The sequence below is a fragment of the Callithrix jacchus genome, chromosome 14, assembly GCF_049354715.1.
Source record: "Callithrix jacchus isolate 240 chromosome 14, calJac240_pri, whole genome shotgun sequence".
In the NCBI taxonomy this organism is placed as follows: domain Eukaryota; kingdom Metazoa; phylum Chordata; class Mammalia; order Primates; family Cebidae; genus Callithrix; species Callithrix jacchus.
In genome coordinates, this window is record NC_133515.1 from 77,622,354 (window position 1) to 77,637,136 (window position 14,783).

Consider the following 14,783-nt stretch of genomic DNA (forward strand, 5'->3'; position numbering starts at 1 on the left):
TAAAGGAGAAGCTAATCCTCTGCCTCTTCCCTAAACTTCCCCTAACTAATCAATTTCAACCAATTGTTAATCTTAACCAACGTTAATACTTCGATGTAGATCTTTTGACATATCTTCTCCTTGCTTATGCAAACCTATGGTAGCATGCAAACACATATATTTGGCAGGGGCATATATGTTTTTATAGGAAAAGAATTCTACTTTATATATTACTCTGCCCTTGCTTTTCTCATTTAACAATATATTATGGGCATGTCTACAAGTCAGGAGATAGAGATGCAGTTCAGTAGTAGTAAAGCACACTTTTAATATTCCTAGGAGGCTACAAAGGCATGTTTGAAAAATCAAGTAAACCAGCATCCCACAGGTCTCTATCTCTAAACTCTTCAAGGAGAACTGCAAAGGTAGCTCTTTCTGTCCCAAGTGCATAGCATGTGTCTAAGTTCAGAAAATGCTTTATATGTAATGAACACTAATAAAAGACAGCAATGCTCACCTAAGGATAATGTAGAAAGCTCCCATAACTAGGGAGTGGTTGGGGTTATTTCAGCTCTTTGCTCACTGTAAGAATTAGTAAGCAACTCCGAACCATAATAACATATCAAGCAGCTTTCCCTCTGCACCCAAGGCAGGTCAAGACACACTGCAAATGCTGGCAAATATAAAAGAGACTCTCTTTCCCCATCTCTGCTGAGCACCTTGAGCCTTATAAGGCAACACAGTGACTGACAGAAGAAAGCAACAGGTGGAGAAAGTAGCATCACTTCAGGAACTAGGAGTATTTTTTAAAGAACATACAGAATTTGTGATGTGAGATGTCATAGGTGAGTTCATTGCTGGTTCACTTGCCTTTTCCCATCCTTCTTTTATCTTGGCTTCATCTTCCTATGTTCCTAGTGTTCTGTTCTGTTTTGTTTTGTTTTGTTTTATAGAGCTTCACTCAGTCACTCAGGCTAGAGTGCAGTGGTGCAATCTTGGCTTACTGTAAACTCTACCTCCTGGGTTCAAGCAATTCTCTTGCCTCGGCCTCCCGAGTAGCTAGAATAACAAACACATGCCACCATGCCTAATTTTTGTATCTTTTTTTCTTTTTTTTTTTTTTTTTGTAGAGATGGAGTTTTGCCATATTGCCCAGGCTGGGCTCAAGTGATCCACCTACCTCGGCCTCCCAAAGAGCTGGGATTAAAGGTGTGACCACCATCCCCAGCCTGTTCCATTCTTCCCCGCCTTCAAATATCATATACATCATCATAAATTGCCTTAAATTATTTTTATAAAAAGTCAAATAACAAACTAACATCAAAATAACTATTTGTCCCTCAATTTACATCTAACCAAAAACCAAAATTTTAGATCTGACCAAACAGTTTATTTCTAGGATGGACCTTAAAATGATAAATAAATAACTGAAAATCAATGTGAAGACTTCTTTTTTTTTTTTTTTCCATCCTCCAAAGAAATACAGGATTTTCTGTCCTAGCCAAGTCCCATGTGGCCTGCGCTCACTAATGTGACATGACACATAGGCAAGAACCTCAAAAAAACTGTGGCAGGAAGCTTCCAAGGAGAGGGGAATAGAAATGGGAGAGGACACTGATACTACAGTCAATCCCGCAAAAGCCAACTAAACAAATGACTCCCAGCTAGTCACTGCTTGCTTTTTACAGTGGGTGTACCTTGTCCTAAATAGCATTGTGTGTGCAGTACCTTACCTTTCCTATTGCAAATTTGCATGCTGTCTGATCACAGAATCAAAGGAAATGTTTATTACCTTTTTTGAAATCAGCCTTCATAACTCCACAATTCTTAGTACTGTGCTTTGCTCACAGGAGGCTATCAGAAATATGGGTTCATTGTAAGAATAAATATGAATTGATTTAATGAGAATATATAAAATTATATGACACAAAGAATTAATAGTTTGAGTAGAGAGAAATCACTATGCATCTAACATAAGTTTTTCTGAAGAATATGAAAATGACTTATCCCTAGACTGTAAAAAATTTTTTTTCCATAAAAAGGGTCATTTAAAAAAAAAAAAAAAACATATACTCCAGAACATCTGGTATCCAGATGATGAACTGCTACATAAAATGGCTTCTTCAACACCAATAGCAGATTGCAAGAGTACAAAATGAATTGGAATTTAAAAAATATATATCTGAGCCGGGCGCGGTGGCTCACGCCTGTAATCCCAGCACTTTGGGAGGCCGAGGCGGTGGATCACGAGGTCAAGAGATCGAGACCATCCTGGTCAACATGGTGAAACCCCGTCTCTACTAAAAATACAAAAAATTAGCCGAGCATAGTGGCACATGCCTGTAATCCCAGCTACTCGGGAGGCTGAGGCAGGAGAATTGCCTGAACCCAGGAGGCGGAGGTTGCGGTGAGCCGAGATCACGCCATTGCACTCCAGCCTGGGTAAACAAGAGTGAAACTCCGTCTCAAAAAAAAAAAAATATATATATATATATATATCTGTTAGCATTACTCAGAAGTTACACACAGACTTATTTCTCAACTTGTTAGCAAGTCTTGACCATATCCGATGACCACATTGACACTAAAATCCATAAGAGAATCAGCAAATATCCTCAAAAGAGTTTTTCCTGAAAGAACTTTTTCATTCAGTGTAAATATTTTGTGTTTATCTTAGCAGCTAAGATAAATCATCTTTATAAACAATCAAATTGGTTGTATAACCTAATTAGCTCACCAGTACCCCTTATTGTTTTGTTTTTGGCTTTCAGACTTAGTCTACAAGTCTCTAGGGAAACTCCCCAAACTACCACTACTATCATTCGAATACCCCAAAGCAGGGAGTGTGTGGCTGTGGCAGAGAATCTAAAGCAGCTGCGCTTCCCAACACCAAAGCAGCCAATGGCTGGGCCCTCCAGGAGTGCCAAAAGGCAATTTAGAATATAGATCACACTTTGGGTTGCTATACATCTATGATTTAAAATGGAGAGGAGAAAAAACACAAGAAAGAGAGTGAAAGAGGTGAAAATAGAGATGAAGCAGAGATAGATGGAGACAGAGTAAAGAAAGAAAAAAACACAAAGCCGAAGACATGAGAGTGAGAGAGGCTATTACATGATATTCTAATTACATGACATTCTACTTCCAACAGGTGGTAGGGGGATTTATTCTAGGTTAACACTAGTAAATTGATCCTGGGTCTCATTTAATTAAACGTAAATTCTAGTTTCCAGGTTCTGAGAAGCACTGACATCAGTAGACCAGATTTGTTTGGAAGACACCTATTTTCCAGTATTTGCACTAAGTCTGCAAACACATCGTCATCAGCATGCTGACTTCCGCCACTTGAAGATGACTTCAGGTACCTCTTCCCTCTTGAGTGCACCCTATATGAGTCCCTTGGGCTCCTTCTCTTAGGGGGCTGGCCTGAGGGTGCACCTGGGAGCTACGTGCCTAATGATGTTCAGTTTCAGTGGCTCAGGTGCACTATGCATCTGTGGGGGATTTTACTTCCTGAAGTTTCTAGTTTGCCTCTTTTAGACAAAGGACATTGCTTACCCATTTGTAAGACTTTATCATCCTAATTCTTAAATTTTTTTTATTTCTATCTTATAAATCAATGAAATAGCTCCAAATGTAGTGCCTTCAAATTATTTATTTTACAACTAAATCATCTCCTCAAAATAAAAATATCCTAATAATCCGATAGGCAGCTTTTCACTCATTGATCAGAGACCATGAAAATGCATAATATGGGACAGTGTTTCCCCAAAGTATTATCTTTCTGTAAAAAAAAATCTGTAGTAATACACATCTTTATTGATAACTACAAAATTTCATTCACAAACCAATTTTATATCAAGTTTAGCCTTTTTTAATAGCTGAGGATCTTCTCTAGTTACATCCTTTATACTCTAAATTATAAAACATCTCATCTAGTGCTCAAACAGGCCTCAGGAGAAAAAAAAAAAGTTTCAATCATTTCTGTTTCAATTCAGTTCTGCATGAAAGGATCTAATCCTAGTCAAATTAAGGCCATTAGTGCAGTTCCCTCATAATTACACTGTCATCTACCTCACTTCTGAAATGAGAAATCCTTTGTCTTCCACAGCTTAGGAGATAGGTCTCTAAAAATTAATGGTAATTTTCTTCTCAAAAAATTCTAAAATAGAATCTACGTGAGATATCTAACACAGCCATCAGCCAGACCATGTATAGGTAGCCCAGCAGTAGTTCCCAACACATTCTAAAATACTGTCTACAAATTTCTCATTTGCCTCCACCCCTATGATAGTGGAAAATGTTACTGAAACTTCAGTAACACTTTTAAATTAATATGTATCTTTTTAATCACAACAGTATCTATGTATATTATTTATGCTATAAACTGTATTGTGTGGAAGGTAAAGATCTACAAACAATGTGTGTTGTGTTCATGGATTTCCAGAGCCTGCAGGCAAGGAACCTCGAGCCTGAAGTACGCATATCATTTCTGGGTATATACAGCACTCTGGGCAAATAATATGGGGAAATAAAAAAGGTTGAGTTGAATGGGAGGAGTAAGCATCATATACCTAGAGTTTTTCTAACAAGGAACTGAGGCTTTTGGAAAATGCCAGTTTTAAGAAAATGCTTGAGAGATAAGGCCCAGGGAATACTGTTAAAGTGAATGGTATGTGCCTCACTCTCCAACTTGGGAGTGAGAAGATGGTGAACTGGAGACATCTGAGTGCATAAAGCACAGAACTGATTCCTCCCAACTCTCGAGTGATAGGATAGAGACCTCAAGCGGATTCTGGCCTCATCACTGGTATGTGTATAGCCTAGAGCAAGTTAATTCACATACCTCAACCTCAGACCTTTTAAATTCCTAACATTGAGATAATAATAGCATCTACACACTGTTGCGAAGCCTGAATGAGATGATTCTATGCAAAGAACTCAGTAAAGTGCCTGACCCTGAAAAACTGCTCAGTGAAAGTCAGCCGTCACTCTGCCTAAAGGTTAGACAGAACTAAGGTGCCTGCAGGGTGTCTACCATCTAATTACTTAGGGAAGCCAGAGCTATTCAGATGGAAAACAGGAGGCTAATGGGGCAACAGACAAAGGATATCCAGGCTAGCCTGAGGGGCAGAGGCTACACACTGGGTAGAAAGGAAGAGACCTAGTGCTAGGCACCTGGGCCTTGCAGGTCTCACTCTGGGCACAGCAGTGGGTGCCAAGGTCTTCTGCCTGAGGAGTTTCAAAAGAGGATGTGAAGGGCCAGTCCCATTCTTCCCAAGCTGTCCCCCAAAATGGGGCTAATTTGAAAAAAAAAAACAGATATTCAGAGGAGAGGTTTCAGATTGCTTAGAAGACTGACATTAAGGAGACAAAGATACATTCAAGGTCTGGCCCAGCTTATTCTACCCTCCACAGCAGTAGTAAAATCAATGGGTCTTGAAATCAGTTTAGTGGGTTATGACCAGCATTTTTTAAGGACCAATAAAATAGAATTGACAATATTGTAGTAAAATGCAAGTAATAAGAGTATTTTTGTACAAGTTTTGTTTCCATTAAATATACTAGTACGTTTGTGTGTATAAAATGTAAAAGTCTTTTTTTTTTTTTTTTTTTTTTTTTTTTTTACTGTGTGTCAGAGTCAGTAGTTTGAGAAGCACTGCCCTGGAGGAAAGTAGCTTATCACCAGCCTTAACTCTCCCTCCAGGGACAACACAATTTCCCTAAGGCGAGTGATAACCTGACAGTACAATGATTCTCTTGGCCCAGAACCTTAAAGAAGGACTCCCTAAGACTGTTGCTGTTGATTGTTTAGGATTCAAGAAAACTTGGTTGGGAGCCTCGGGGTGTGTTACTGAAGGATCAAGAGTTAAGGGCTGTGTAATGTTGTACCCCAGACAGAGATTTCACACCTAAACTATTGACATTAACATGCACCACTTAATTCAAAACAGACGGGTACTATCAGTCATTTGATTTTTCTTGGTTGCCTATTTGGTGAATAAGGTGATGACAGATCTGAATATTAGACACCTCAGAACTTGAGCCATAACATTATCCCTCATGGGAAGACAAAGTATTCACAACCTTGAGGTTTGTGTCCCATGTTCTCACCTGGCGAACAGCATAGCTTCCAGGCGATCCCGGATATCGCTCTATCAGCAACGGCCGTAAGTCATTTTGCCACATTTCAGAGATACTGGTGCCCTCTGCAATTTGCTGAAGAGCCGATGAATTCAAAATTGCTGGTTGGTGATAATTCTGAGGATTAAATAAAATTGTTTAACTGGCTATCATTTCATAGTAAGTTTAAGACTCTGACATATTTGCAATTAATTGCTTAAAACTTCAAAAGAAGGAAGAATTTTATGTCAAATCAGGTAAATTAAGATACTCAATTTTAAAATTGGGCTCTTAGGGCCAGGCATGGTGGCTCAAGCCTGTAATCCCAACACTCTGGGAGGCTGAGCCAAGAGGACTACCTGAGCCCAGGAGTTTGAAACCAGCCCTGGCAACATAATGAGAGTTTGTCTATACAAAAAATAAAAAAAATAGCTAGGCATGGGGGAACATGGTACATGTCCATCCTTACAGCTACTCAAGAGACTGGGGTGGCAGGATTGCTTGCTTGAGCCCAGGAGGTAGGGGCTGCAGTGAGCAGTGTTGGTGAGCTCTACAGCCTGGGCAACAGAAGGAGACAAAAATTTTAAAAATAGGCCGGGCACGGTGGCTCAAGCCTGTAATCCCAGTACTTTGGGAGGTGGAGGCAGTGGATCACGAGGTCAAGAGATCAAGATCATCCTGGTCAACATGGGGAAACCCCGTCTCTACTAAAAAATACAAAAAAATTAGCTGGGCATGGTGGCGCGTGCCTGTAATCCCAGCTACTCAGGAGGCTGAGGCAGGAGAATTGCCTGAACCCAGGAGGCGGAGGTTGCAGTGAGCTGAGATCGCACCATTGTACTACTGCCTGAGTAACAAGAGTGAAACTCCGTCTCAAAAAAAAAAATTTTTTTTTTAAATATTTTAAAAACCCAACTGTTACCCTAAGTAAATCTTACACAGTTTAGAGGAAGAGTGCTCATGGAAGACTTTATAGATTTGCCACAAATTAAGGGGTCCTCGAATTTCAAGTGAGCCTAATTCAAAATTTTATAATAATTACATGTTGAAATGGTAATTTTTAATATGTTAGGTTAAATGAAGTATATTATTAAAATTAATGTTACTTTTTTTTACTTTTTAATGTATCTACTAGAAAAATTAAAATTACATATGTATCTTTTATAATTTGTTTTTTGAAGTTGGGGTTTCTTCTGTCACCCAGGCTGGGGTACAGTGGTGCAATCTCGGCTCACTGCAATCTCCACCTCCCGGACTCAAGCAATCCTCCCACCTCAGCTTCCAGAGTAGCTGGGTCATTATTTCTACCAGACACTGCCAACTCTGATGACTGTTGCAATTCCTTTCAGCCCACGTTTGGTGAGTCTATAGCCAACTAAATAGTAAACTTTTTAACTTCAATTAAAATTATTTTTAAATTCCATTAAAGCTCACATAACATTCAAATTTGTATTTTGGATAACTTCACACATACTATATATTCTTATGATAATGCTAATGATGAACCATTCATTCATTACATGTTTATCAGGTACTTAATAATGGAATGTGTTACTCCTCTTCAACAGGAAGAGAATAATTGATCAGATGACATCCTTTCCTAAGGGAAAAGATAAGGATAACATAAGAATATTGAATTATTTGGAAGGCAAAATAGAAATTAGGGGAGGCCTATTTTATAGTTCCAGGATCAGCATTAGTTGAATATGTTTACATAGTCATGCAAGTACTTTTATTCCATATGAACCAGTCCCTGTTACTGGTGTGAAACTGGGCTTAGAGAATGCTTATTGCCTAATCACGTATACTCATTTACACACTAAGATAGCTGTTTACTTTCTGGTACTACCACACAAAGAGCATGGGCTGTAGATCAGACAGACCCTCTCAACTCAGCCTCTCAACTCAGCATCCCACCACCCATTAGCTCTAACTCTTTCCAAGTTACTGAACCTCATTAAGACTCAATTTCCTCATCTGTAAAACAAAGGGAATAACATCTGCAACCTAGGGTAACTAGAATTAAGTGAGCTAACATGTAAACTGCTATAGTAAACATTCGATGTTTTATTATTTCCTTCTATCAAACACTAAAGAGGCACAGAATGAATTTTAAAGCTGGAAAAGCCACTTAGAGATGCTCTAGTTTCCAACCTCCTTCATTTATATCAGTGGAAACTGAGATTCATAGAAAACAGTTGACTTCCTAAGGTTGCAGAAGAGTTACAGGTAAATCCACAAAAAGACCCCAGTCTGTGGATTTCCAATCCCTTGCTAGTTTTAATCAACCTCACTGTCTCATTTATGTGCTTCCAGTTTACTCCTCAATATTGATACTGTTCCTGAACATCAGAAAATTTGTGTTTGTTTACTGGAAGGACATTTTTAAATATATTTCCTTAGTAAATTTGTCAGTGCAACCTTTAAATCCCTTGGTACCTCCAGGATCTAAGTCCTCATGCCAGCTCCCAAACAGCAGTTGAAAAAAGAAAGCTGAAGCTGGAAGATGAAGCAATAGAAATGTGTGAAGGGAAAAGAAGAAAATGGAGGCAAGAGGTCAGAAGACGTCCATAGTTAATTATTACTCAACCCAGGCAACAGAAGCCTGTCTGGTCTCCCCCCTCACCCTTGCTCACCATGCTTTGGTCACCCTGGCATTTGGCCAGGCTCCAAGTGCTCTGAGGTTCTGCCCCCATGAGGCTTTGGCTCTGCGGTGCCTTCTGCCTTACAAGCTGTTTCCCTTCCTTTTCACCTGGCTAACTCCTGCTCACTTCAGCTTGCAGCTTGGAGGCCACTTCTTTGTGTGTTTGTTTAATGTCTGTCTTTCATACAAGACATCAGGTCCATAAGGGCTGGAACTCCCTCTCTTTCTGTTGTTCACCACTCTCTCCCACACAGGGCACATAGCGCCTGGTTCATCTTGAGCATTTGATAACTATTGGGCAAATTAATCAAATAAGCAATCAACAGATGAACTATCTTTCTAAAATTATCTTTGCTAAGAATGTATTTATATAATAATAATGTGGGCATTTTTCTGCCATTGTAAATAGCAAATTTGTTGAATGCAGAAGCAAGCATAAACACAGAAGAGACAGGTGGCTACCTGCTGCAATGACCAGGAAGTGCTGTGGTTCAATGTTACTGGGCTTTGCTCTTTTCGAATTCCTGACAGTGGATGCTTCTGATGATAAAGAGCTGGGTTGACCCAAGAAGTCCCTATGGCAACCAAGTGTTGTGTCAAAGGCGGCTTGACCAGTGGCTCCTTGTCTATTTACTGTCCATTACTCTATCCCAAAGCCCACCTGGTCACTGTGGACAGAAGCTTTCACTCCATGTCAACAGTGAAACAAAATCACTTGTGTTTAAATGGGTAGTTTCTAGAGGCTTGAAAGAGCTCTTAAGATATTTAAGAAAAAATAGAAATAAAATAAACGCCCCTCCCCCAACCATCTCTAACTATAAGAGACACTGTGGATGAAACCTAGTTGGCAAATAGCACTAAAAAAATGCTTAATGGATAACTAAAGGGTAAGTCCAGCAGACAGACCAGGCCTATTGATGCTCATGAATCTAGAGACTTACATGTGTTTGCTCCTCAATCTTCTGGGCTCAACCATTTAATTAACATACTTCAGTAAAGAACCCTGACTCTCTTTGCCCCTCTGGGGCAAAGATGCCCCTGTGAAATCAGAGTCAAAAGCTTCCCAGTAAGTGAAGGACAGAGAAGAAGAAACAACCAACTACACTCGGTCAGTTACTTAAGTCTTCTATTCATTAAAGCCCTGTATGGAAAAGCATTTCACTTTTTCAATGTAAATAGCATGCATTCAATGTTTAAGGAGTCTTATTCTCAGAACTCAATAAATATGTGGATTTGGGTGGAGATGAGATGAATGAGTAAGAGGAGAAAGCTAGATACAAACAGTGAGTTCGGCAGGAGGAAATTCACTCAAGCGAAACAGTGTTGAACACAGTGGTAAATGCAAACCCCAATTTGTTGTAGGTTTATCTCAGTTAAAAGGCACTTAGACAAATTTTCTATCAGTACAGGTGTTCTCAGAGGAATGAAGCTCTGTTACAGCCACTGCCTTGTCTTTTCATCCAGACAGAAAGGACAATAAGTCTGCTCTGAGTGACAAGAATCTTTCAGCTAAAAGTGTGAACCAGATATCCTGAAGCATGCCCTCTAGGCTAATAATGCAGTGCCAGGCCAAAGAAGGTTTTAATTACATAATTGATAGAGTTGGCCCAGTTTGCAAAGGGTTTTGAGGTTCCAAAACATTGAATTAAAGGGAGATAATTACAGAAATGCAGCCAGTGCAAGTCCTGTTTCTATTCTATATGAGTGTCTCCCAGGCAATTCTCAGATTAACACCTCTGTCTGTCTGCAAAGTTAACTCAGTCAGCATGTATTGAACTCCTTCTGTGTGTCAGATGCCACTGATATTAAAAATTCAGTGGGGGAATAGTTGGGAACTGAATAAGACAGCATTTGTCTTTTTTCTAAATGCAAGCAACCCTCTACTTAAAAGCAGACCATTGCAAGCTTTAACCACAGCAACTCAGGGTCAAATCCCAGCTTCCTCACTTATTAGCTGCAAGTAGGAAACAGTCCATATCTGTAAAATGGATCTCCTAGTACTTACCTACTAGATCGTAAGGCTCCAAAAATGACATTTGTCTTTCCCTCTTTACCAACACCCAGCCCGCTGCCTGACTTCCATGCCCCTCCCTTAGAGCCTCCATTTTGTTTCCATTAGAATGGAACAACTCTCACACACACACACACACACACACACACACACACACAGATGAATAGAAATAAAAACACCATTTTGGTAAATGTTTTATAGCAATTATTTCTTAATAGTGAAATTATGGGTGACATTAGTTTTGTTTCTAGTGTATTTTTCTGTATTTTCCAAGTTTTCTAAAATGAGCACGTATCAACTTTATAGTTAGAAGACTTCAATAGAAGCCATGCTTTTTAGTTTATTGGAGCTAATTTTTTTTTTTTTTTTTTTTTTTTTTGAGACGGAGTTTCGCTCTTGTTACCCAGGCTAGAGTGCAATGACACGATCTCAGCTCACCGCAACCTCCACCTCCTGGGTTCAGGCAATTATCCTGCCTCAGCCTCCTGAGTAGCTGGGATTGCAGGCATGCGCCACCATGTCCGGCTAATTTTTTGTATTTGTAGTAGAGACAGGGTTTCACCATGTTGACCAGGATGGTCTCGATTTCTTGACCTTGTGATCCACCCGCTTCAGCCTCCCAAAGTGCTGGGATTACAGGCGTGAGGCACCGCGCCTGGCCTGGAGCTAATTTTTTTAAGAACATATGAAGCCCTTCGAAAGCCATCAGTCGTTCGTACTTAAGGAGGAATGATTTAATGAGATTCTGTTTAACAGCTGGCTGACAATGAATGTACTAAAGGAATGGGTCTGTATTAAAGGAATAGGGCTGGTGACCAAGAGGTCTGGGGAAGGTTTAGAAGAAGTAACTCTGGAATATGGATCAACACCCAGAATAATGATGACTTTTAAGCTGCATGAAGGAGATCAAGGAAAGGAGACAATAGGGGGTGTCGGAAGAGAAGGCACCAAAAACAAACTACCTGTTTTGGAATGTCATTTAGGGTCTACCCTGACCCAGAAAGGGAGAACAAGCTCTTCATCTGGTGGCCCTCCACCTTCTCTGCTAGCCCCACACTCTGGCACTACCTGGGCACTGTTCCAGGTACATCAGCCAGTACTCAACGCCCATTAGAAAAGCATAGAAGAGGAAAGGAGAGATCAGGACCTAAGCCAAATCCTAGCTCTTCGATTCACTAGGGTTACAGTGGTCAAGTTTCCTCATCCATTAATTGAGGATGAATGTACCCAGATGCCAATGCCTCTAAACACACATGTGTGTGCCCACCTGGGAGTTTAACAATTTATAATACTGTTACTATGGAAAAATTGTTTATAGATTCCAAATATATCATCAAATCATAGTCTTTGAATGCAACCAGAAACTAGAGTTGATCTGCTTTTACATATTCAAAGCTACTGAAAGAGACACATCTTTATTCCAAAATGAAGGAAATGGATTTCAAATTCGATGCTTTCTTTACCACACCTCACCTGTTGCCAGACCAGTGTACCAAGGGCATACTTCATATGATTAAAATAGTTAAACATCATAAAAAGTAAGAAGACATGTATTTTAGTGTGGACCGATTCATCACCCAGGCTGCAAGACTTCATGAAGGCCTATAGAAAAGGGGGAGGAAGCTAGAAATTGGGAAACATGATGGCTGATTGTCATTTGCTTACAATGATTTGCAAGCATTCAGTTTCTCAGCGGAACAGTGATCAGAAGCTTCTTAAAATATAAAAGACATTCACACTTTGAAAGATGTTTCTCAAAAGTTAAATTTTAAATTATTTGAAGAATCACAGTACCTTTCCCCACCCACAAATAACCCCTGCCTACACACATGGACAAATGATCTTTTCAGAGTGGTTTGTTCAGTTTCCATCTCATTTATTCCCTTCCATTTAGATGTATCACAAAGACACATTTGGTGTGCCTCCATATTCCAGTTTGTAACATTCTCTTCCCGATTTCTGACAGGGAAGGTATTCACCGTGAAGTGAAAAGGGAGAGGATTTTTTTCTGTAGTTCCAGGTTCTTCTTCATGGCCCCTATGGGAAGTTGTTTTTCTTATAATAAAGTTATTCTTATGTTGCAGACTTCCCTCATTCCCACCAAGTTCCCTGTATCCTGTCGTCTCTATGTCTAAGTACGGCCTGTTGTGACCCCCGAGTGGTGATTACATTAGATCTGAAGAACTGAAATGGGCGATTCATATACACATGCATGTAGCTGGGTGAGACTGGGCATTCACCAATGTGCCCTATATTTCAAACATTTGAGTAAATGCAAGCATATTCTAGTGTGTAAAAGATTTGCTCAATTACACTGTCAAAGTTTATATCGCTTTACTTCAATGCTTTTCTTAGTATCTCTATAACATACTATTTTGGTCTAATATCATTAACATTTGCACAATCCCTTAGCAATTTCATGATTTCAAAACTGTTACCCAAGAAAAGGAAGTAATTGTGAACCCACATATTTCATACGGAGGGAATTTGCAAATCACTTTTATCCTAAGTTCCTCATGCGATTTCTACCCACAACTAGATCCATTTTCTCTGAAAATAGCAGGTATCCTCTTTTAAGGGGAAAAAAAGGGGGGGATTTTGAAAGAAAGTGGGACTCCAGTGAAGGTCCTTCCTTCCAAATAGCTCATCTTAAAAATCTAAAACCATCAACACACATCTGTCCTGAGACTGCAGGGACACTTCGGCACCCCAGCAGCATCCTTGGATGAAGCAGCAGGGGAGCTGTGGGCACACCCTCAGGCACGCCCCGTACCCTGGTGGCCCTGGAGCGCCGGCTCCACTGGCCTCGCGGGTCCTGAGTGGGCGGCGGCGCCACGATGCGCCCTCTCCTCCCCATTCAGCCGCCGCTGGCGCGACACACTTCCTGTGCCTATCGGCCCCCTCAATCAGACTGCAGCCCAGGGGAGGCCAGTGACATCACCCAGGCCCCCTGGCGTCTCCAGAGCAGCCCCGGGCTGGCCGAGATACCCTGGAGAGGACGCAGAGCCCCGACTCCTCTGGGCCCCGGGTCGGGCGCAGGTACTTGGGCTGGGGACCGCGGCCCTGCCCCACCTCCCACTCTGCCTAGGTAGGCTGGCCGGGGTCCCTGCACCAGACCGGAGCCGCTCAAGTACAACTACAAAGCAGCAGCCCCTCACCTTCTCCTCCGGCCAGGCTGCGGCACTCGGACTGACCCCCCGGGGTGCCAAGGACAGGGCAGCCACCAGCAGCAGCAGGTGGAAGGTGCCCACGACGCGCCGGTCCCCGCTGCCTGCCATCTCTCCAAGACTGTCTGCGCGCGGGTTCCCGGAGCCGCTGGCGGTCACGAGCCCGGGAACGCGCGTCCTTCGCCTTCCCTCTTCTCCACCCTTGGGTCGACTGCGCCCGCCCTCCCATCGCCTCCGGATCGCCTCCCGCCGCACCACGCTGGCCGCAGCCCTCCTACCGCGGACCTTCGCAAACCCCAGGGCTGGGCCACCTTGGGTGACAGACACAAGCTTCCGCTTGGCATCCAAGCGAACAAAGGCGGCCACTTCCTTCTTTTGGAGAGGAGGAAAGGAAGGAAGGAAGAGACACGGAAGAGCCTTTTTACCATCTGCAATGCCAAAACAGGGTACTGAAAGGGAGGAAGGGTTCACCAGACCCTCAGGAGTTATAAAGTGTTTCCCAGAGCTCCTAAAGGAGTGGACAGGGAATCGACATCTGCTCAATATGGCAGCAGGCACCGTCCTAGGTGCTTTTCCAACCTTCCCGTATTTAACCCACTAATCTCATTTTATAGACAGGGAAACTGAGACCCCACCCTGCCCCGCCAATAGAAAGCCTGGACTGGAACCTACAAGGAAAGTATGACAGCTCATCTTTGCCTTTTCTCTTTTTTCTCACTAATAGTTGCCTTGCCTCACAGGAGACAGACCATCATACTCTAAAATTGAAAAGGATGGTCAAGGTAATTATCTAAAATAATGACATCTGAAATATTCACAGCAGCTCTGAAGGCAGTCATCTTCTCCAGGGCATGCCCCT

General features: G+C 41.6%; 1 protein-coding gene across 5 annotated transcripts in view; it reads right to left on the reverse strand.

Annotated features, from left to right (window-relative positions):
• The window catches only part of QPCT (glutaminyl-peptide cyclotransferase), a 40,735-nt gene that overhangs the window by 15,153 nt on the left and 10,799 nt on the right, over positions 1-14,783 (reverse strand). For 3 of the 5 annotated variants that reach the window (XM_008980855.5, XM_078349481.1, XM_008980854.4), the window contains exon 2: positions 6,094-6,240. In XM_008980855.5, coding sequence (XP_008979103.1) covers positions 6,094-6,240 — 147 coding nt within the window. Of the gene's footprint in view, positions 1-6,093; positions 6,241-13,915; positions 14,138-14,783 lie in introns of those variants that run through there. The other 2 variants (XM_078349482.1, XM_002757848.6) reach the window with 1 other exon arrangement.